Below are 25,684 nucleotides of genomic sequence, written 5' to 3'. Positions count from 1 at the left end.
TTTCAGAATACAATGTTTTTTACAGGTTACAGGTGCATTGCATTTCGATGCTTCTAGATTGGCGCGCAAGGCTGCGGGAACATCCTCCTCACGGCTATTGTATGAATCCCTCTTCCCAACTTTTATTATGAAGCTTGTAAGATTACAATTTAAGACCTACCAAGAAGGTGTAGTTTCCATCAAAACAAGAACATGGATTCTCACTTCAACATGAACCCTATTCCTCAAGAAGTCGAGAAAGTGTTTTTCCGTCCTCGGGACATAGCTGAGTTGGTTACGATGGAGCAAAGTTGTAGAAGAGAATAAAGGTTCGAATCACGACAAAGTCGAAATAATAACTTTCTCCTTTTCACATATGATCGTGGAGTCGATCGTGGAGCCGTTGGAATGATAGATTTCATTTTTTTGTAGAAGAGAAAGTGTTTCTCGCATTTCTCGCAACACCTTCAACTAAATCACAATTGAATCAAAGTCACATAGCCAGTTCACCCTTTTCATCAATGTTGCCATGCATTCTTTTCTTCCCTACATAATTTTTTTCTCTCTTTTTACCATTTAGATTGTGTAACAATTTATCTATGATTGAATAAAAAAGACACAAATTTTTATTTTCTATTCATTTGTGCATGAATTTTAAAATATTATTCATGATTAAAATCTGCTGCTAAATTATAAAATTGCAGTCCTAAAGCCCAACAATGCAATAACAGTTTGTGTTCTTCTCTCATTCCAGGCTCGGCTCCAGGTTGAGGTCCAGGTCCATCATCGCCACGCGATGGTTCTTCCTCACTCCCTCCTCGCTCTCTGAACACGAAGCAGAAGCTCGGTTGCTCCCCATCTCATCGGCTTCGCATGACCGAGTCGACGGCGACGCCGCTGGATCATGAGCCTGCTGGATCGAGAGCTCCTTGAAGTGCCGTCTCTGGTGGCCGCCGAGAGCCTGCCCGCTCGAGAAGCTCACGTCGCAGAATCTGCACTTGTGCTCTGTGCTCGCCGCTTTCCTCGTGGCTGCTTCCTTGTCTGCTGCATCTTCACCGTTGCTGGTCGTCTTGTCCTTGTTATGGCTCGCGGTGTGCCCGCCGAGCGCTTGGTGGGAAGAGAAGACCCTGAAACAGAGGCTGCATGGGTAGCTCCTCGCCCCTGCGGCAGATGCGCCGGCGGAATTTTGTTCAGGTCTGAGCTTTTTGATCCCCTGGTGACTTGGGTGACTCGACGACGACGCCGCGTTTTGCTCCGATTCGAGCTCGTCCGGACCTTCAAGATCGGATCTTGGAGAGGCGAGAAGCAGCATGCCGGCGACGACTTCAGGGTCGACGTAGTCGTCGGTTTGGGACGCAGTCTGCCTTGAGACCGCCGCCGCCGAGGCCGGTTCACGCCTCGGTAATCTCGCTCCGGGTGGCACCGGAGGTGCCCGTACAGAGACTTGTTCGACGGGAAGCTCTTCCCGCACTCGGGGCAGGTCGGGATTGGGCTCCTGCCATCCGCCATGATCCGAGCTCCAACCAATACCTGCGGAAGCACACAAGTCAATGAAGCAAAGCGCTTACATCTCTGATTCTCGACGAACAGCAAGGTACGATCAAAAGAACTCAATAAAAATCGCAGCTTTTTGAGCTCGTCGAAGGAGAACAAGCCAAGAAGAAGAATGCCGTCCGATTGCACGCACAAAAAGGCAAAAAGGAAGTCGGAAGAACCAAAAAAAACAATTTTTTTCGAGGGATTGAATGCAAAATGCAGGAGTTTCCTTGGCGGAAGCGAAAAACAGAGTGGGCGGCGATGAGAAGGAAACCTAAAGGCGGCTGAGTCGACGCCGAGAAAGACGAGGAGGAGAAGCGGAAGAAGAGAAGGAGCGATTGCTACGCTCGCCATCGCCTGCGTTTTTGGAAGCGGAGCTGTCGCAAGAACAGCAAGATATGAGCATCCGACCGTTGGATGGGAGGCGAGTGAGATCGCCTACCGTTGATTGCAATCGGCTCGCAAAAGGCAAGTCTCTTAATCCTTCTTTCTTAATATGAAATATTTAATGCATTTCATCTTTAGTTAGGGGGAATAAAATTATAATTATGCTAATTGGAATAATGAAATACACTAATTAAGATTATGAAAATCTATCTTTAGTTAGTGTTTTAAATCTACATGTTTCTTATAAATACAATAAATGAGAATAATTATGAATAATAAAACTTGAAATAATGAACATTACTAATGTGCTTATATTAGAACTATTTAATCATTTAAATATTTTTTTAATTAGCCTGTTAAAATATTTATGTATTAATTATAGGCGAAGAAAGTTCCAATATTTTAGTGTATCTTTTTTTCTAAAAAAATGTCTCATTTTAATAATTTAGAATATTATTTTTTACCTACATAATCTATACTGAGAAATAAAAGTGCAAGGCACGTGACAAAGTGGGAGGGAAATTTAAAAAGAAAAAATTATTAAAAAAAGAATTATAATTTCACCTTAAATTTATTAGTTGAATTGTTAAAATGTATTTTTTTTATAAACTTTTCTATATTTTAGGCTTCTTTTCGATTTATTAGTTGAATGTGTAATTGATTAAATTTTGAAATTTTAAAAAACAAAACTTGACCTAAAGACAGTACATGGAATCCTCTAGGATCAATTCACTTAGAAGAATGAAAAAAAATGAATGATTAAAAAGTTGAAAAATAAGTGAATGCAAATTAAAGAAAATTTTATTTTGCTACTTTTCTATCTTTAAAAGAAAATGAACCCTAAAAGACTCTAAAAAGATGTGAACCTAAATAGAAAGGTTATAAATCCTTATTAGGGGTTATCTTTTTGCTCCCAGAGCATAGATGAGTTGGTTACGACGGAGCAAAATTGTAAAAGTGGATAAGGATTCGAATTTCGACGAAATCGAGATAATGTCCTTTTCCGTCGTAGTCAATTGCAACTTCTCGATTTACTTCTCTAACAAATGGTCGTGGGACCGATTGTGTGGAGCTGTTGGGGTGACAGATTCATTTTTTTTGTAAAAATGTTCTCTAGAGTTGGATCTAATGCCCATAAAAGACAAAGTCAAATGGAAAAAACCCTAGATATAAAAGTTGACTCCTTTCCTTTCAAGAAGAAAGAGGTGAGCATATGGAGAATTAAACAGTAAAATTTTAAATTCTTACATTTTAAGGAGAAAAACATGAGCTTAGTGTCATAACTATGAGGACTAATCCTTTCCTATTATGAAGGAAAAGTGAAGAATGCAAGCCTAGAGGACTATAAAGGGTGGACTTAGATCGAAAGGTCCTAAGTTTTTACCCATCATAAAATAGCTATAAAAGACAAATCTAAATAAAAAGGATTATAAAATGTTAGAGATGACATTGTAGATTCAAATTGTTTGATTCCTTGCAAACAACAAAGCTCAAACACAAATAAAAAAAATGAAAATTTATAGATTCTTCAAACCTAGAACTCACAAGGATTTGCAATCAAACACATTACCAACAATGAAAGTAAATATGTTTGTAACAAAACCTTCTTTAAAACAACATAAAGGTTAAACTACACAATATATCGATTAGAAAAATAATACATTACATGAAAAATGTAGTATGAAACTCAACATAACATACTCAATTGCATGAATGTGAGTCCCACTGCATAGATGTGAAAGTCATTGCATGAAGTGTGTCATATTGAATTTCATATTATATTTTTCATGTAGTATATCATTGCTCTATCGATTATCCTCCTTAACAATAATCTCGATGTGGTAGCATTCCCCTTTAAATCTACTTATCTACTCTATAAATGGTCCTTAAATGAGATGATGAAGTAAACTTTTCTATAAAAGAAATTGCTTACTGTTTTCAGTGTTGCCCTTATCTTTAGTTTCCTAAAATGCTTCTTTTCTTACACAAATTCTTTTATCTGAAGTGGCATGTTTGGAGATGCATAAAATCGATGACACGTTTCTTTGTACTAAACTATGACAATATAGAATTTTTATTTTCTTTTTCTTTTTCAATAGTAAAGGAATTGTATTGCCAATTCTAGCGAAGAAAATTGATAATCTTTAGAATACAACAGGATCAAAATTGATACAGCTCGTTGCACAAATCAGAATAACAAAAAGAAGCATGATCTTGTGTTTGTCTTCTCTTGTAAAAAATAAGAAAAGAAAGTAAATAAATATCGAAATGAACAATTGAACAAGTAGCCTTCCTTGATGCTCCCAAAAAACAGTGTGATTAGCAAAAGATGAAGATACTTTTATCTGATGACAGCATTCTATTTGCCGATGATGTCCCAACGATCCTTTCCAACTGTGGCAAATGCGCAAGTTAGTCAGTTTGAAGATTTGAAAGAACTGATAAACTGAAGTAAATGCAATTTAAAAAAAAAATGCAATACTACAAGCCTCAATATTAGGAGATTTCAATGTTCAAACATTCAACTGGACTGAAGAAAATGCAATTTAAAAAACTTGGAATAGCGATTGGATGCACAAAATGTCTTCACCTTGAGTTTATCAAAACGGGAGAAAAGTATGCTGCAGATCATATCTTTCGAGTCATTTAGCATATCGACAAGCTGTAAGTATAAACCAGAAACATCAGTAGATGATCTACCAAAATATCGATAAAGCTCATTCATTAGATAGATGCTAACCTCAGGGTACAACTCCTTTCTCTCCGGCAAAGAGTAGATGATCAGATTTTGCACACCACGAATCTGCATTTCAGAAAAATAAGAGATGAAAAATCAGCATAACCAGAAATGCAACGAGACAAATAAATACTAAAGATTGAAAGCACCTGATCACACATATATATATATATAGGAAACAAAAAAACTCGTTGAAGATATAAAAATTTGAGCAACAACTATACCTTGAATCGATTGTAAAAATGTGCTCTTTCAGTATAAAGCATAATCTTTCTTTTGCCTTCAAAAAACCAAAGCCGTGCACGGGATATGTCACTTATCTTCGTATACCTTACATATATTTACAACATAATTAGGGTAACCATAATAAGAAAATAAATCGACAGATTCGCACATGTTGCATCATATACAATAAATGAAAATTGACATTTGGCAAAGATGAAAGAGAAAATATTCTTACTCTCCGAGCAAACAGAATGAAGCATTTTGAGCTTTTAAGAAATTTCGTATCCGCACAAATTCAAAATAGGAGTTGATGAATAACATTGTTCCACCCTGCTTGTAAAAACAATAGTTAATGATGGTCAGTTTAAGTACATAACTGATGAATATTGTTCCACCCTGCTTTCAAAAAGTTAGTTAATGATGGTAGGTTTAAGTACACAACTGATACGAAGTTAAATGGCTTGCATGCTGCAAAGAGAACAGACATAATGTACTAAAAGTAAGCATGAAATCATGAAGCAGATTGCTGAGATAAAAAAGAATTATGCTTGTATTGTCCTTTTTACAATCACCAGGTTGTCTCATGTTAGTAGAGCATTAGTCATGCACATATACTGACAAATGTGGCAGATTAAACAGTAGAGAACTATCATTACGAATTTAGGTCTAAGAATAATTCCAATGGAATGTAATACTAAATTGTAGAAAAGTTCTTCTAAAAGTTTAATTTAATTTGGTATATTTTTTATAATTTACTTTATTTCCTATTTGTGTTCTTTTAGGTAGTATAGGTATAAGTATTGGATTGTTTGTTTTCTTGTTAGTTTATTTCTAATTTTGTTAGGATGAGAGTCTTTAAAAGAGAGCAATCCTCCATGTTAATCATCTTTGCATAGTAAGGGATCATTTGGATAGGAAATTTTTAATTTCCCACTCCAAATTTTTGGTTTCCTTGGAAACTCCAGCAGGCATTATTAGAAAACATCTGAGAAATAAATCACTTAGATTGAAAATTTTTTCACACAGGCCTGCTTCCTTTCACACCGCATGATACAATCTGCCTCTGCATGAAACCTATCTCCTCGCTTGGTCGCTCTAGGCTTCTGCAATCTCAAGCCGAGCAATAACCATTGATCAAAGCCCTCTACTGATCTTCCTTACTCTCCTAAAGTCCTCCCTCGGTTTCCTTTTCCTGCACACTCAAATGAAGCCGAATGCCACAGCAACATGGACAATCCAGCGGGTTTCGAGCTTCCTCGTCAAGTGTTGATTACAAGGGTGTTCCGATCAAGGCTACAACTGTTGAAGAAGCCAGTCAGCCAATCTCATCTCTTGAACCTTTTCCCTATTGCTAGATTCCCACCTACGTATGACAAAGGATTCCAACAATTTAACGAAAGGAATTTACCGCCACAAGTATGCCTCCTTCACCCTACATGACCTAGATTTCTCCCCCGTTCTCCGGTCAGCATGAGCATCTCTGCTACATGTGTAGGATCATGTTAATATCGATTTGTTTTCAGTTTTATGATCTCCATTTTCCCTTCTATTTGATCTTGATCTACGATCACAGCATACATGATTTGTTTCATCTATGCTGTGATTTTGGTCATCCAGCCATTTATGGTGGCATAAATGATCCAAACGTAGCCTTTCTTTTGTTGTACTGAACACACATACACAACATCATTATTCTTGTTTCTCCAATGAACATTGTATGTGCAGCATAACCCAGTTCATTTGCTTATTAGATACAGATGACAAAATCATATACTTACAAGTATATGCTTTGATTCTTCCAATTTCTGTGTATTTTTCTAGGTTTTTTGTGCAAATTTTTGTATTATGTGTGTTAATGTCAACAAGCTAAAAGAAGCCATTTCAAAAGGGAAAAAATTACCTCAATTGAATCCTTCAACTTGGGGAAGACCTGCAAATGATGAATGAACCATTAGTTTTTAATAATAAAATAATGAAGTCCTAAAATAAACAGAAGGAAATAATGAAGAAATTCCAAACCTAACATGTTAAGTATTAGGAAATAAGACATTTATGGACTCACTAGATTTAGGTAGTGTGATAATACTTTGTTGGCAGTACATATTAACAATTATCTATACAAGAAAAAGAAGAAAAGTAATAAAGATGACAGTACATGCTAACAATTATCTATGTTTCATTAACATGAACAAGCAAACAATCGAGCCAAGTATTGAATGATTATTGTGTATTGGTGTCCGTTTAAGGAAAGTGTGTTTCAGTGGTTTCAGCAGTCTAAACTAAAGGAAAATAGTAGGCCTCCACGAAGGCTGTAATTACGTGTACCATCTTGATATTGATACAAGAGTATAGGATTTAGCACTTGTACTTTCTTTTATTTGCAACTTTTATTCTAGTCCTAAAACTCGGGCAGGTTTTTTCTGTATGGCGTATACGAGTATTAGGAGATTTTTTTTTAACATTTATGATCACATTATTACACTATAGAACTTGAAACTTATTCAAACAAACGCTACAAGAACATAAGCATTTAGATTGTTTAGATTTCAATATGATCACACTTTGATTTTGTGCATATTCAAATCCAGTATGAATTCAACTTGGATTAAGCTTGCCAATTGAGGGTAGTATTAGGTAGAAATTGATATGGGCTTACTTTGGTTCGAATCGGGTTTGATCTGGGCTCAATTTGGAGGAATTCTAGCTGAACCAGTGTAGGGCTTGCTTGAACCAATTCATTTCAATTCAGCAGGTAGGATTTGGGTAAGTTGGTACCTAAACCTCTTAAAGTCCTCTACCCTATTTCTAATCTCACATGAACGCACCTACTTTCCCATCCTTGCGACTTGTGAGTCATTGGCTTGCCGCTTCATCACATACCGCACCCAGCACCTGCCTGTCATTATACGTGCACCATCACCCAACAAATGCCCAACTTGCTACTAATGCATTTCTTTCAATTGCTCTCAACTTCACAACTACAATTGGTTTCATCTCTTTTTCTGCCATGGCAATCAGAATTTGTGCAGCATGCATAGTTAAATGAGTCATCCAGCAAATAGTCCCAGACAACTTTTAGCAGATATTTCATATGAAATTTATCCATGCAAACCTTAAAAAAAATGATTCTTCTGAATAATGTTTCCACCTACCTTCTTGCAGAAATATTCCAAGCGTGCATCATCAGCATCGACAAGTGACTTAGCATCAAAACGTTCATAAACCTGCAGATGTTGAATTTTATCAAGCTGCATTGGCGACGTGGATAGGTGTATGAACAAAAATTAAATCCTACTTTAAAGAATTCTGTACTAGGCATGACAAAACAAGCATAAAAAGGTCAAATAGATCCCTTTTATCGTGAAAAGGAAAGGAAAAGCAAACATCCAATCAATGACATACGAAAATTAAAATTTATAGATAATATATACAGGTTGATGTTTTAAAAAATACTAACATCTACCACGCTCCAAAACAGAAAAAATTAAACCATGAACACTTGAGACCAGCAGACTAAAGTGCACAACAAAGGCTAAACCACAACAAACCTGCCGTACTGGAAGCAATATCTTAGGAAGAACACCTTCATACTCACTGATTAACTTAACCTGCAAAGAACTTAAGTGTCAATAACATCATAAATGCAACCAAAAAAAAAAGAACATTTCAGTTACCTTCCCCTCATAATTTAGACAAAGCCGACTAAATAAAGCATTCATATCTGAAATCAAAATCAGTAAGGATTAGATAACAAAATTCAATTTCATTCATCAACAAAGGAACTTGATATTAAGAAAGTTGAGGTAAAATAAAAATAAACAAATAAATAAGTTCTGAATAGGTAACTCAAATGCCCAATACAGAGAATCTACTTTTATGGTTAATAAAATAGGAAGATTATAATATATTAGTCAATTATGCAAAAACATCAGCAGAAAAGTCAAACAATTTAAAAAGAAAAGTAACCAAAAAAGGAATGCAGCAAACTTTAGGATGAAGACTGCATAAAACATCTCATCCTAAGATTTCTTGCTAAAAATACACCAAGTAACCAAAAATTTTCTGTTTTGCTTGCCAGCTTGCTGTTTTCTAACCAAAAATACATGTGCTGTTGCAATTCATTAATGAACTTGTAATGACAAGGACATTAACGAAGTGGTTGTATTTAGATGACACGAAAGGCATTTCCAATGAGCATGAGCATTCCCATGGCCAATTTCAACATCCATAATATCACCTCCATCTCTTTACGACAAATATATTTTACCTTGAAGCATGATATGTGTTAGTCAACATTATCCTTTTTCTGGAATTATCACTAGTTTGTTAAAAGAGTATGAAGGGGCAGTACTACTGAAAGTCAAAAGAATCCCAAAATGGAAGAATAAAATGTCATATACTGCACTCAACATAAAACAAGCTGTGTTAACACACGAAAAGCTTGTGAGAAAAATATGGATATCACCATTTATGGAATCAAGTAATGGTGGAATAAGTTGTATTATACCAATGTACATGGGCATATTTATTCATTCATTTATAATATAACAAAGAAGTGAAAACTTCTCAGCACCTGGATTAAGAAAAGAAGACAAGAGTATTGTTTGTCGATAAAAGCGAGCACTTCCATCCAGATACCTACATGAAAATGAATGAAGAAACATAATATGTTGACAGGAATTGTAAGACCATACTGCTCATAGTTGAATCAACAAAGAAAAAAAATAAATTTCTAATTGGCTTTCCAAAAACCGAATGTGTTAGTAGGTTAACTTATGGCATGTTTCCAATTACATAATAAAAGATAGTGCATTTTGTTTTCTCAATGAAATTAAAGGACATTAAATGAAATCTTCTAAAGTGGTCATCAGAGTGACAGCTCTGTTGTCCAGGATTTTTATCTGATCCCATCCTGGGAATCTCTCTCTAGTTAAACCCATGTTTGTTTCTGACATAAAGGTGTTCAAATTGCTCCTACTTCACATCTATATCTAGAAGTGCTTGAAAGCCCTTTATTAGACAATTGTTTGTTGGATTGCCTATACTTGAAAAGGACCTAAAGATTTGCACTTGCTAGAATGTAGAGTGATTATGGAAGATGAGAAAAAGGAAGAAGAATTTAATATACAGACCAATTAAATTCTCTCAAGAAACTATCTGACTAAACAAACAGAAAAGTATAAAGGTAACTAAGCATCAGTAAAAGTCTGCAAATACCAACATCTAATGCTGCAAATCATTAAAATTGGAGTAATTATCTTATATCAGAAAGATTAGTTGATCCAAGATTTAGCAACCTACCAAGGTCTGATCCGCATGATATCAGTTCCATGTTGCTTAGATGGTGTGCGGTTCAACTGTTCAACTACAGTGTTCAAATGGGACCAGTTCTGCATTTTTTTCTTAGTATATCACTAAAAATGCATTGTTTTGCAACATGACAATAACAGAAAGAAATAAGGTTAAGGTATAACAAGTTTAACCTGCATTAATATCACATCTGCATGATCAACGATCAATACCTGCTTATTCAAGATAACAATTAAGATTAACTTGACATAAACATACAAAAATTGAAGAACACCACGAAGATATCACTGAAAATGTGCAACTAAAATAGAAATGCAAACCTCAATTGAGGACAAATAATCAACATCTTTTTCTTTTTCAGCCTCTGCTTCCCCAATTTTCTAAAGAAAAAAAAATCAAAAGCTCAAATGTTCAAAATATTCCAAATGAACAAGCATATCGCAAAAAGTTATTTACTAAAAAGGTATGACATTCCAAACACACAAGAGCATATTGCAAAAAAAAAATTTACTAAAAAGGTACAACATTCCAAAACATAAAGGCATATTGCAAAAGTTATTTACTAAAAAGGTATAACAGATTGATTATATAAATCTATAGTATACACTGCATTTTGCAGGAAAAGAATGGTTCCAAATAAATAGAGTTGTTGCAAAACAGTAAAATAAAACAAATCTGAAAATCCAGCAAAAAAAGAAAGAAAGAAAAGGAAAATTAGTTGTTTGGCCCATGATAAAACCCAATTAAGAGAAAGTTCAACAGCATAAGGATGTCAGAGTGCGAGTCCTTTTGTTCCATCAAACACTGAATTTATAAACTAAATATCATCCACAAGCAGAAGTTTGATTGCTGGGGCTTTTACCTAATCAAGAGGTGGCAAAGTAAATTGATTCTAATAACAGGTCAGATGTCTATATAACAGGCAGGAATCGCACTAGATTAGGATTGATCAAAAGCCACACTTATCCCAAAATTTCAAGGTGTGAAATACCACTCATATTGACCATAAAACTGCAATCACAAATATGCATACATATATATAAACAAATTGGTTTGAAGGTAAAACAAATAAATGTCTCATCCTCGATCATGGAAGAACCAGATAATCTCTCCTAGAACAAAAATTGACTATAGAGCCTTTGTTCATTGTAATGCAATACTCAAATGAAACATCCAATTGACAAGAACTTACAGTAATGAGTCCCAATGGAGATGCAACAATAATATCTGAAGAATAAAAATCACTGTAAAGTTTAACGCTTCGCCTGCAATAAGACAAAGGATTATTGCATAATAAATAAAACATTTATATCCTCAAAAGAAACATCAGTCAAATAGAAGGGTATGCTTCTGGTCCAATCTGGATTTCTAGTACTTAATTTAATGTGGTCTCTAATTATGCACAAAGGAATTGATTTAATCAGATGCCTCATAAGAGAAAGAAGCAAGGATAACTGACTTGTTCCTTCATAGCAAAGAAATAATTCATAGCTGCTTGTCAATGTAGGGTTCGAGTAGATCATATAACATGATCCAAAACCCTCCACACTAGTTCCAAGCAAAGATTAAAAAGACCTTGAAAATTAGCACAAAAAACCTGATAGCATAGATCTTAACTGCAGCTGTTATAAGGCTAGTTGTCATCACTAAATGATGCAAAACCTTTACCATCTGTACACCTCAATAGGAAATGAAGGGCAAGGAAGTCATCAAGAAGCAATCATCACAACAATGTCAAAATGTGATAACAAAATAGCAAATGATCAATTGCAGGTAAAGAAGTTAGTCAATGGTTATAGAAGTTGGTTAGCAATATAGAATATAAGAATTGGATTAGAATGATAGATGAGATGATTAAGAAAGAATAGAACAAGGTTTAAAGTATTGTTCCAATGCAAAAAAGGTACGATTTTGGCAGCATATTGTGCCAAAACTCGACAAGCTTTGGCACACATCAATATGTTAAAGTGAATTTCGAAAGGTTTTACTTTCTCTAATTCACTTTTACTTGATTTATTTACTTTTAAAAATAAAGTTGTAATAATTGAATAGTCATTGAAATAAAATTTTATTGCACTGTGACATACTGATACTTGACACATTTTAACTCTGTTAGATTTTTCTACTTTTAGCAATACTATCAATTAGATAGCTGAACTAATAATGACTTTTAGCTATTTTTACTTCAATGCATATAGAAAAGAATCTATATAATTTTTCTCCTATAATGTTCTTCTACATAAGTTATTTGATATAACAAATAAGACTATAGCAATTAAATCATCAACTAAATTAGAATTTAAGAGAAACAAGTCACAAAAAATAATAAAAAATATTTGAATTCATCTTGATACATGTTATGGTTAACCAAGTGTCAAAAAGACACAACACCAATAGGCACGACAGCAACATAGGAGAGATTGCTCGTGTTGATCGGTACTGAATATTGATAATTTACCATAATGGTACATTTTGATTGTGTTGATCAGCACATTTCAAACTATGAAAAAAGTCTAGAAAAATAAGTAATAATTTAAAGTAATAAAGTTGATTCCAAATAATGGTACATTTTGATTGTCAAAAGCAATTCTGGAAGAATCAGATAAAATTATTGAGAAAAGCTTATACATATTAGAAAGAAATGAAAATGGTATATGATTTTTTTCTTGCTATATCGTATGATTTTATGAATGTTAGAACACATTTTAAGAATGAAAAGATGAAAAAGTTACTTCTAATTCTAGAACATTTTAGATGATAATAGAATTTAGAGACAATAATGTAAAATTAAATAGAATGAAGAAACAGGTTTGGATAAAGAATTATAGAACATTGATGTTATATGGATGGCCTTTGATAGCAAATAAGAATAAAAATATGGAAAAGTCAAATATTATAGAATCCAAAGGTAGAGGTGTAAATATGAATAGAATTGGTGGAGTGAGGAAGTACAAAGGGTATTTAAGACTAAAAAATATATACTTTAAAGACCGACAAAATTATAGGAATGAGGAGGAAGTGAATGTGCATGAAGTAGATAAAACTAAGACTAAATAACTTATAAGAACAACAAAGTTAAAAGTATATCCTATAGAATATATAAGAACTAAGAATGGAGAGAATATTTACAATAAAGTTAAAAGATAAAGAGAGGAAATATAAATATAAATGTGTAACAATGAAAATTCAGATTTTGTAATTGATGCTAAAAGCAATCGAAATAAAAATAAAAAAATAAACTTCAAAAATTATTGATGAGTACTCTATATTTAAAAACTAAAAATTGCAGCTAGTTTAGAATCATAGACTTGGTTATAAAATAAGGTCAAATGAGATTAAAGAAACTTTGAAAGAAAAATGAAGGTATTAAAGTTATTAGTTGGGTGATACTTTGCTCAAATCTGGAAAATTTTAAGAGGCAGAGGTATAATTTTGTTGCCAAAGTTATTCAACAAATATTGAAAATTAAGAAAATGCATTGAAAATTAAGGGAAGTTTTTGAGAATATACATGTTCCATATAAAGGTATAATTTTTTTGCCAAAGTTATTCAACAAATATTGAAAATTAAGAGAATGCAAAAAAAATGAAGGGAAGTTTTTGAGAATATACATGTTCCATATAAATGTTATAATTATAAATGGATTATGTTGATGAATCATACTATGAAACTTTGGTAAAGGATGATTAAGAGAAATTTTGCACAAAGTATAACATAGGGATAAGATTCATGTAGACAAACTAAAAGAGTTAGGGGCCAACATGACTTGATGATATCATGAGATCGTGTGGACCATACGGTATGAGATCAGACGCTTCGTTATAAGGGCTGCTCATTTAAAACCTAGACTCCTCTTCAACTAAGCAAGAAATGGTGACCCCACTACCAATGTCTAACCAAAGGGATGAATTTGGTCAGAGGACCAACTAGACAAAGAAACCTTTATGAACACTAACCGCCAATCGAGGGCATACTTTAGTTTATAAGTAATACATTTGTTTTCTAATGTTGTACTCAACCAAATATAAGCACCTGCAAGGAAGAGAAATTAACATATTCAACATTACTAGCATATATGATGCTGATACATTTTGTCTACCACAAGCCAAAGAAAATCATATAAATAAAAGCATTTTGTCTTCTTGAGCAATAAAACAATAGCAAGTCAGCATCTTCCATAGAAAAAAAAAGGTCAATATGTTAAGGATCCTAACAAGTCATAGACCAAACAAGAAAAAAGCTATGTGCATAATAGTCAACGTAAGGCGAATAAGAACTTTACTTTGTAAATTTTATGCCTAGCAAAAAGTGGTCGTTATTGTTTCCTCCAAACAAAGCTTTGAAATCTTCAGGTTTTGCAGTTCTCTTTGATTTCAAACTTGCCTCTTCATCATCTTCTTCTTCATCGCCAGCTCCAAACTCTTCAGTGAAACGGTTGACGTGCTCTGCATTAGCCTGGTAGAACATGACAATGAAACTAACAACAATAACAACAACCAAGCTTTATCCCACAAAGTGGAATTGGCTAGACAATAAACCTAAGAGTAATAAAAAATATATAAGAAGAAAATATTTCTCAACAGGAGTAAAATAGTCCTCTAAACTAAACTACTGAGCCTAAACATCAAATGAAAAAATACCAACTGAAACATGCTAGACAAACCAAAGTAAAAGAATTAGTAGGATAACAATTTGTTGAATTTTGAACAATAGCTGCTTGCTTATATATATCCAAACAACATTTTCCATTTAACTTACAGAGGATTCAGATAAACTACTAGTAAAAAGGTGATATTTAGAGGCAACCATCAGAAAGTTACAGATATATTGCATGCTTACTTAAGTTTATGTTGCACCAATGAAGATGAAACTCATTAAAATTCAAATCGAATTAAATTATTCTCCAGTAGAGCACAAGTTCCTCATGCATTTCTTATGTTAGTACAAATGTTGAACACCGTCAAATATTTGCAAGATAATGTGGGGCAGGCTAGGCCTATTGGGAAAAACCATACACAACCCCAAGATTGAGCTGGTTGAATCTAGTGGGCCACATGAGAACACCTTAGGGGGATAAAATGAGTATAATGGTTGCATTATGGACAACATCATCTGATGCTCTAAATAGCCATGATTGTTGTTGGTAATTTAGATGCTGCAGCATTGTGTTGCTGATGCAAATACAGGGTAATTTTAGTATACTATTCCTAAAGTTATGATGAATTAGTATAGCATTGATGGAACATAAGCTCGTATTCTCATTGTGTTTCTACATGGCACACATGCTTACTCTCTTGCTATGCTCCAATTTCATCTATGTTTATCGAGTTGGCTATGCTAGATTTTCTTTGGTTGTGTGGTATTTGAATGACAGGTATCTTATGTTTTATTTAATCTGGTCTGACATCAGTGATGGTAGCTATTTAAGTTAAGATTATGTGCATTCAAACAATGCCTATAGTTCAGAATGAGCCCATACACAGCATACAACAACAACAACCAAAGCCCATACACAGCATGACAAACAAAATTTTCATTCAAACATTTAAATGTATCAAATTAGTGAAATTAAAGAAACTACAATAAAACTTAAATATCAACTTAGATAAAGTAAGTAAATATATCAACATCCATAATATTGCTCATGCAATAAAATGGTAATCAAAATAATAGATATTAAAGAAATAAGCTAGTATAAGCATGAATGACCTACAATAATACAATGGGATCCACAAGTCCATATCCAGCACCAAATTACCAAAGAGTAAAAACAACAACACGTACTTGGTTTGATATTGGAGTAAGTTCGATTATCCTCTTCACAACACGCAGTGCAATGCTCCCAAGTGGCAATAAGAGCAAAACCTTTACATGCCCATGATTAATAAAAGAAATTACAATCACAAGAATATAAGACAAAAAAGAGAAACAATATTTGTTGGTAGATCTTTGTTTAAAACGTAGTGCTGAAAGCAAGAGGATATGTATTAAAGTTATGAATTGCCAGTGCCAAGCATGTGGTAAGGCACTAACATTAGGCACAAGATTGAGCCTTCAGACAGGTAAGTAAAATACCAGAAGATAAGAGAACAGTTAGGTGTCAGTGCTACAAGATGTAAGTCCTTCACTCAAGAGATCTTTATCAACAATGATACAACTAAAACACTAGTGCTTGATAATGTTGCAATTTGACTAAATGAAAAGCTATGTTACCAATGAAACTAAATGGTCCATGTGATATACCCCAAAGCCTGCAAAACCCAAGAGGAAGTCAAACATGAATAATGACTAAATACAAGGTTCATCCCATCACACCATGGTTGGCAATATCAAAATCAGATGTTCATATACCCTAAGTAATGGTCATATAGAATTAGTAGGATTGATGGAATTGAGATAAAAGAAGAAAATCTAAAAACAATGAAAAAATAGGAAAAGAAAAAAAATTATTTAATGAAGAAATAACAAAAGGTGAAGGGAAGCCTTAGCGCAATGGTAAAGTTGTTGCCGTATAACCTAGAGGTCACGGATTCGAGTCTCAGAAATAGTTTCTTGCAAAGCAAGGTAAGACTGCGTACAATAGACCCTTCCCCGGGACCCCACATTGGCGGGAGCTTCGTGTACCGGACTGCCCTTTTTAAGAAATAACATAAGGTATTCAAAAATTAATCAGAATATTAATTGATATTTTAAATAATAGACAATAGTGTGGTTTGATATTGTATTTCCTATCTCATAAAAGTTATCAGTATTTTTTTATATCATTTAGTAATGTTCAGAATATTAATGAATTTTGTTTACTTAATAACAAAAAATAATTGCTGATATTTATAATATTAAATAAAATGAATATCTATTCGAATTATTATTAGTACATTTAAATAGTAAATTAGCAATCATAGTTGAGTGGTTATAATGATACATTTGTTATTTGACATAACAATACTAATAACTATTATATTAATTTCATTCATGAATAAATTTTTAACAAAAATAGATACAAAATTATTTTAACTTTACAATATGGTATAGAAAAGTATTTATTATTAGAAATTAGTGTAAAAATTATTATTTTAATTAAGTTCATCATTAATATTTTATAATTAAAATAAATATTAAAATTTTTAAATTTCATGATATGATACTATATTATTGGTAATAATTTTTAAAAATTAGAAATATTTATAAAAACAAGCATTTTTATTAAGTAATAATAATTAATTATATAATCTTAATTAGGCTGAGGTAATCTTAGAATTGTTAATTACTTGTATTATTATATTTACAAGTTAATAGTTCAAAATACAGTATACTTACAACCTAATATCTCTCCATATCTCACGCCCTCACCTTTCCTCATCATGACACCGCTGTTCTCTCACTTCGCATGATCAGATCCTGATAAGCACATCATCACAAGAGTATGAGATCTTCCAATAACAAACATGGGCAATGCTCAATTTCACCACCATTGCTGCTTTAGCAAGTGTCAGCATATCCATTATCACCCAATTTAACCTAAAATTTTATAATTTACACCAATTTTGACTTGGTTTTAGATTTTTGAAGCTTCTACCCTGTTCCTTCTTTTTTTCTTACTATGGTTCAGTTGAGATGCCCAAGAAATTGGGTAAAATTAGATTGAACTCAGCTGATTTTATTCCAAATCGGCCGATCTGGATTGGGATTGGTTAAGTTTGGCAACCATGCATGACACACAGAAAAGCAAACATAGGTATAGAGAGCATGCTCAAAGCACCTTGACTTTGCATAACGTGTTTCATATAGCCCAAAACTTTTGCATGCTTAACTATGACACATTCATTCAGATCTTCCATCTTCACAATCTAGTCCTCCAACTTAGACAGTTAACTCTAACTCTCATGAAAGCACCTTAACCATTCAGCTTCTTGATATTGGTTAGATCAGCAGCATCTGGAACTTCTATGGTCCAAGCTAACCTTGCCTTCTTAAATCACTCTCTGCCCTCTCTTTGCATTCTTGAAATAGTTTCAATTCATCTAATCACAACATCTACAAAACTATGATTATGTTGATACCATCCTTAATAACTATCATTGATTTTGTACCATGTATGCATCAACACAGAAATGCCTGTAATCATCCATAAGCAGCAGTAGTTCTTCTACTACTACTTTAAGCTACTCCAATCACTACCATGAAATAACCATACAGTGTGCTAACTCTTTGGGCATGCTTCTTCTCAAACACCCAAAGCTGGTTTTGCAACTTTGTTAAGAATAATACTTTAAATAAAGACTTGCACAATAACCATGCAAAATCCAACATAATCCTCTCTTTTGAAAATAGTCAATTTTGTAGAAAATATCTTCATGTGAATATTAGATCCAAAGGATCATAAACTTCTATTAATAAGGATTTCATATATATCCATCTTAAATACCTCAAGCTGGTTTTCCTCTTGCTAAAAAAATGGCATGTGCACAACAAATATACTTAACTAAGAGTGAAACAATGGAGAAAAGTGATAAAATCACTAGGGTGAAATTGTTAATGGCTAACATGGTGTGAACTTTAGATCTCTAAAAAATATAGGATCAAAATCAAGAAATGTAATAACAGCATACACCAACTGATGTACAATAACAACTATTTGGTAATTTATAATCCAAAATGGACATTAATTTATAAACATAGTATGTGTGTGTGACTATGTTTCACAATAATTCTTCACTTAAGATGGTCATGTTGGTTAAAGACCTTATTGTTCAGATCATTTCTAATAACTCATTGTTTAGATCATTTCTAATAACTCATTGTTAAGCTCAGCTGTTTTACAAGTGTTTGAAACATCAAGCTATTAAACAGTCACATGGGCACTAGGTATCAGACCAACACTAACCTAACATCTCCTTTTACAAGTGTTTAGGATGTTGCTCCGTACCCAATATAGCAAAATAAGGGATAAGAGGATAAGGTTAGAGTAATAAAGTGGCACCAAAATGCATGGTTATCTTGTCAACCATCTAAGTAAGAAACAAAGCCACTTGGACATCTAAAATTGCCGCGTGCATAGACTACACATATTTGGGCAACCTGCTATTAAATGACTATAATTGTTGCATTTCTAAAAGTTTGTATTTATGTACAAATATTTGCTATTGTTAATTGTGTTATATTTGCTATGCACCTCAAACTTTAGGTTATTTTAAACAATTAACCTATTGAAAAAATGTCAAAACTCCAACTTCAACATATCCTCAAAGGTGAAGAATAAAAACCTACCAAATGCTAATTACCAAAAGTGAAAGATTAAGATATTGTTCATTATATAGATCGAAGCTTGAGATTAATTAGATTATCTGTAACACAGATATGTTTCAAAAGATCCAGAAGCCTCAGCTGATAAGAAAACAAATAGAACAATGTGCTTACCTTAGGACGAGTAAAACCTTGATCCATGTAAGTGTCACCACAGAGGATCTCTTTCATTTTTTCTTCCTCATGCTTCGCTAGCTGTGCATCATTTTTAATGACGAGATCTCTAGTCTGATAAATATGATTCAGCTGAAAAAACAAACATCATTACAAAAAAAAAAAAATATAGCCCAAACAGCTTATGGTAGCATTGTCTACAATAAGAAAACCAACAAAAGTTACACTTACGGCATGCATTATATATGCATCCATGATACTTGAATCCTCTTCATCGCCCTTTAAGTAAAATGGCTGCTTGTTGCAGTGCAGTATATCTCGATATGTATTGCCTAGAACAATCACAAATGTACGGATGACATGACATATAGCAAGTTACAAGTGCTGATTATTTATATGCAATCCATTGAAACATAGAAGAAATAATTGCAAGTATATTACAGATCTCAAATACATAACTGAAAACTTTTCCATTTGTGATCGTCGAATAACAAATGCCAAGTCATAACATATACACATTAATCTAACTATATTTGTTCTTGATTCTCTTTCTACCCATTCAGAAAACTATGTATGCTGGCTTAGTTTAGTATCAAAAAAGGATAATATTTAACGGTAAGCAATACAGGCCATTTTAAGCAACTGTATAGGGTGTGGAAGGTGTAAATCTGAGGGAGTATTTGATGGCTATGAATCATATAAATTTTCCTTTAAAAAATTATAAAAAGGAGCTTCTATAAGCTCCTTGCCTTATAATGTTCAGACACTAAGCCAGTGCTTGATGAAATTGCTATTCCATACGCAAATAATGTATGACTAGATTAAAACGGTTGGAAATGTCCAGGTCATTATAGCCAGCAAACTTCTGTTATTCTTCAGTAAGAAAACACTTAAAAGTACAACCACTTTAGGATTAAGACCAAACAAACAAGTATATAGATTCCAGATTTGAGAGTGATGATATAAAACACAGTGATTAAGTGATGACATGGACATGAGATTCATATTTATGTTTATCCATAAAATTAAGATGTAAACTGACTTGTTTGTTTTATTAATAGATTGAGTTCCTTGCTATTGATAGCAAGAAGCTCATCTAGAAAAATATTAACAGAATGATAGAAGAAAATCACAAATATTTCAAATTACATAAGGAGGCAAGTAGCAAGAATAACTCACACAAGGAGAAGAAGAATCCCTGCATAGGTGAACTAAAGATATTTGGCTTGGAAGTTTTACAGATGCTCATCCAATGGTTATACAACTTCTGATTAAGCCCTTTAACTAGATCATTGGTTGCCTCCTACATGAAAAAGGGAAAACAAAATTAAATACAGGTTAGCATCATAAAGCTATCTGTTGACATGGTAACATAATAAATAATAGCAGCAATATCAAACAAAATTTGTTAGTATAGCAAACATATGATGATTGCTTCAATTCAAGATCTTAAGTATTAAAAAGAATATAGAAAAGGTATTGCTAGATCCATAGCTAGTCATTCCAGAACTTGAGCAATCAGTATATGCATGCACATAACAAATATGAGAATCATTTTTAACAGCTTGAGACAAAATGAGTTTTTTAAATAAATTAAAAAACATTTTTCTATCAAGAAAATAGATGGAAAAAACCAAGGAAGACAAATTATGGACAAAGAAACAAAGCTGAAGAGGCATACATCTGGAACGTATGATATTGTTCAATTTAGAAAATACAAGCACAAAACAAAGGAAACAATTTTATGGACAATGAAATGAAGCTGAAGAGACATGCAACTGAAGCATATCTGCATATGCAAGGTATGATAAAATCAATAAATAAGGCATTGATATATTCTAAGAGAACAACTATACCAGTACAATAGGGTCCCCAGTTCCAGCACATTTCGACATTGGCTTGTCTCTAATAGGAATCTCCCACTTAAATTTCCATTTCTTTTGCTGAAATTGTTCAACCTCTTCACTAGTAAGATTAAGGCCCAAGTGACGTTGAAAAGAGCTGCATGAAGACATAAGAAAAATACATTAGAAAGGTGTATTCACCAGACTACCAGAGAAATAGAGCAAGTGTGAGAAAAATAAATTTCCAACTTGAGAGTGCAGTGGAGATTTGCGACCTTGGAGATGGGAATTGAGACAATTTTGCAACTATTAACATGGCACATTCACCAAACCAAGGATTAAAATCTCGTGCCGTATCGGACGATACGCACGAAATTTTTCGTTCCGCCACGGCACCGGCACCAGCACAGCGTCGGCACAGAAAATCCGCCAGGAACGCGTCCGGAAGCATCGCCCGGGCTCGGCGACGCCTCCGGAGGCATCGCCCGGCCTCGGTGACGCCTCCGGAGGCGTCGCGAGGCCTCGGCGACGCCGCCGGAGGCCCCGCCCAAGGCCGGTGACGCCGCCGGAGGCGCCGCCCGGGGCCGGCGACGCTGCCGGGGCCCGGTGACGCTCCGCGCGGGCCGCGGACAGCGATCGTGCGTCCGCGCACGATTTTTTTTTCTTTTTAAAACTTTAGGTTTAATCGGATTTAAATAATTAACTCCTAGCTATAGTTCAAAATTATAATTTGGGATAATTTAAATAGGCTTTATTAAAACCTATAAAATTATCAAAAAAATTTATTTTGTATTTTTAAAATTTTAGATTAAATTTTTTATTTTAATTAATATATTTTATATTTTAAAATTACCGAAATTATACCGGCACGGTACGGTACGGTTCCGAAACTGTATCGTTCCGGTCCGGGACCGAAATTCCGGCACGGCTCGATATTTTAAACCTTGCACCAAACTACCAGAGAAATAGAAGATGAATGCGAGACTTCAATTTCGAACTCAAGAGTGCAGTGGGGATTGGGACCTTGGAGTTGGGAAATGGAGACAGGTTTGCAAAATTATTAACATGAAAAACAACTGTCTGAATACCAATTTATAAAAGGCTATCTTCTCCTAACAACACTTTTAAGATCCACAATGTACTCAAACAAATAAAACAGTTGATGCCAGTCCCAAGCCCGGATGAAAAAGATTAAGGGATGCATTAGGCTATCAGCCAGCATTAAACACAAGCAAATGTTCTATATATAGATTCACCAAACTATTGTGCTAATGTTAGGTTATTCCTCAAAAGGAACACATTTGCCGTCAACCGAAAAAAATTTATAAAAGATTTTCGAGCAAATCTCAGAAAATATAAGTCACCATTCACTCATACATCCAAACTCTCAAAAATAGTGTTGTTTGTGTGATTCAGGAGGTGTCAAGACAAGTGTTGCTGTATTTAGGGCTTCTAGAAGTGATCAAGGCTTTGTAAAGTGTTTATTCTGTTTGTTTGTTTTTATTATATATTTTGTATTTGTGTATTGTTGTAAAGATTAGGCTTGTAAAAGGTTTCTCCACCTCCGAAGAGTTTTCGAAAAGGAGAAAGTGATTTGCGCTCGAGGCATAGGCTATGGAGTAAGAACCTTAGGGATTACCAAACCACGTAGATCCTGGTATTGTTATTGTGGTTGCTTGTTATTATTTGCATTGTATATTTCCATTGCGCACTAACTTGTAGACAAGCACGATCGACAAAAAATGACAAAATAAATGAAGCGCTATTCACCCCATCCCACCGCCTACCTCCAGCGCACTCTCGATCCTACACTAATACAACAATAACCAAGCCTTATCTCACTCTCGATCCTACACTAATGAGAGCACAAAATAAAACTGAAGGGAATTACAAAGATGACAAAATTACAAGCATTATTTTCTAGAAAATAAGATATAGGCAATTGACACCAGATAGAACAGGCTCTAGCAGCTAAAGTGGAAAGAACAACTAACCTTGTGCTGGTTGGTTCATCATCAATCACTGGCTCCCTTTCCAGAATTTGAGAATCTTGAAGATCACATGTTCCACCCTCATATTTATATTCATTTGTACAATTGTGATTGAGAAGAGTAGCATCACCTGCAACATTTCCTTCAGCAGTGCCCAAATTATGCTCATTGTCTGATCACAAAAAGAAATAAAATATAAGGTTTGCAAACCTGTGAAAATGTTTTATCAAACCTCATCCATTCAAACAACAGCAAGTTTATGTTATGAATAATCAGCACATGGCATAGTTCATAAAATTAATGGATTATACTTTATAGACACTGACTAATATGATAAAATGTCTCACAGTGCTTCATTTTCCTTTTTAAACATCATTGTTGTCTGTAGACACTACAAGGTAACCATATAATTCAACCACTTGAAGTTTGAAAGAGCTAGTACAAACTTAAGAAATCATACTTGTCGAACATAGGAGACCAGACGTTCTTAACTGCTTCTCAATGTTACACTTCTCTAGGACCTTTTGCCTCTTGAAACCTACAAGAAGTTAAGAGGATTGAGATAAACTCCTAACATGGTAAAATACCAGATCCAAGCATGAAGTAGAGAATTACATCTATTAATCAATAACAAAAACCAACAGAAACAAATATTAACACAGTACCAAAGCATAAAAAAGTAATCAGATAGAAAAAAAAATGAAAGAAACACAATGCCATGAACAGCTCATCTCAAGAATAATTGCATTCACTTTATTTTCTAAAAAATGAGAAAAGTTTTCAGAAATTGTTTAAAGAGTTTTCTAAAACAAGCCTTGTTGGGGTTTAGAGAGTTTAAACAAAACCTTTCTTTTTGGCAACTGTTTTTAGCATCTTGCTTCTTTGAGGTATTATCAACTGGATTTTCTTTGAGATCTGCAACAGAACAATAAAGAAAAATAATTAGAAAAAATGTGTGCTTTGTTGCAAAGATCATTCAACACCATCCAATCACTTGTAACGATTTTGAGCTCGTGAGGAATTAGGTTATTAAAAATACAAATGCAGAATGAAATAATGCAGGAGGAGAAGCATAAACAAGAAGCCTTGTCACCCCTCAAGAGGACCTTTCCCATGGTTGGCTCAAGGCTCCCTTAGCCAACGTAGAAATCCCATTGGAAGTAACTATTCTAATTGTTGTATAATAGTAGCGAAATGACTACATAGCATTTGCAACAAAACCACTCAAGAGGATAAAACAATAAGGTAAATAAAGTTCTCCAATCCATAACCAACACCCAAGATAACATTGTTAGAAATTATTTGTAATCATCCTTTCGACTAATACAACACATACAAAAACAACAACAACCAAGTCTCATCCCACTAGGTGGGGACTAATAAAACACATATCCATCATAAATCATCTCAAACCTCCATACTTCAAGTAATATATTTAAGCTTAATCCTTGATCCAATTTCTAATTTGAACAATTTATCCTTAAGCCCTACCTCAACCTATCAAACAGACATTGCAATTCTCTTGTATCCAAAGCCATCTCAGTGTCTTCAAAATTAGTTAGTTGTAAAAAGAATAAACAATTGTAGTCATAAATCAATATCCATGCACTATTATGATTCTACCACCTGAGATAACACTCCACGATAATTTTTTTCTATTCGATTATTCTTACCAACAATACCTTTAATTTCCACCAAAATCATCCTAGTATACCTTTGAGTTCCTTTGCAACATCACTCACCCCTTTTATTGGAATGAAAGCTAATATAATCCTCATGATATCAATTTCATGACACAGAGTTCATTTTTCTCTCTTCTGCACCATCAACTTCGTTTATACACCCAACAATTTCAGAGATTGCCGATAACAAAGAAACAAGAGTAAGAGCTACCTTAATCAATAAAGATGTTTCCCCAGTCACCTTGGCACAATGGATCCCAACTCTGATCCAAGAACAATCTAGCTAACAACAACCATAATTAGCACGGTGACAAAATCAACGGAAAAAAAACCTAAATTGTAGGGAACATACTACCTACTGCCAACAGATGGTCTGCGATATAGCCAGCTGCAAGGTTATGCACGCTCCCTGCAGATCCGTCTCCGGTGAGGTGCAACTAGATAAGGCTGCTGGAAGTCATGCCCTGACAAAAGGGGAGATGGGGAAGAAGGGAAAGTCTCCAACTGAGTTGCTGGAATTGGGGCTGTGGCGACCGCAAGCAGACAGCAGGCGAAGAACGCAACCAGACAAAAAGG

At 34.1% G+C, this 25,684-nt stretch overlaps 1 protein-coding gene and 1 pseudogene across 1 annotated transcript; both read right to left on the bottom strand.

The window, feature by feature from the left end:
- Positions 1 to 724: 724 nt before the first annotated feature.
- LOC141835358 (uncharacterized) lies at positions 725 to 1,588 on the bottom strand (annotated as a pseudogene).
- A 2,447-nt stretch (positions 1,589 to 4,035) lies between these two features.
- LOC141834579 (protein NUCLEOLAR FACTOR 1) lies at positions 4,036 to 25,684 on the bottom strand. Its single transcript, XM_074721895.1, has 25 exons — positions 25,464 to 25,684; positions 25,320 to 25,387; positions 24,272 to 24,341; positions 23,887 to 23,964; positions 23,430 to 23,598; positions 21,448 to 21,592; positions 20,771 to 20,894; positions 19,823 to 19,923; positions 19,592 to 19,723; positions 15,959 to 16,039; positions 14,457 to 14,629; positions 11,367 to 11,439; positions 10,495 to 10,554; positions 10,348 to 10,386; positions 10,166 to 10,254; positions 9,438 to 9,502; positions 8,539 to 8,585; positions 8,413 to 8,472; positions 8,017 to 8,088; positions 6,765 to 6,794; positions 5,100 to 5,194; positions 4,864 to 4,969; positions 4,643 to 4,705; positions 4,493 to 4,564; positions 4,036 to 4,296 (listed from the first exon to the last, which is right to left on the bottom strand). Exons 3-25 carry the CDS (start codon positions 24,297 to 24,299, stop codon positions 4,222 to 4,224), a joined length of 1,977 nt encoding a protein of 658 aa, XP_074577996.1. The 5' UTR covers positions 24,300 to 24,341; positions 25,320 to 25,387; positions 25,464 to 25,684; the 3' UTR covers positions 4,036 to 4,221.

Source organism: Curcuma longa, chromosome 9 (genome assembly GCF_044706935.1).
Source record: "Curcuma longa cultivar G26 ecotype Majalengka, Jawa Barat chromosome 9, ITB_CL_G26_1.1, whole genome shotgun sequence".
NCBI classification, from domain to species: domain Eukaryota; kingdom Viridiplantae; phylum Streptophyta; class Magnoliopsida; order Zingiberales; family Zingiberaceae; genus Curcuma; species Curcuma longa.
Note: the sequence above shows the minus strand (reverse complement) of the source record. Positions and strands in the feature narration are given on the sequence as shown.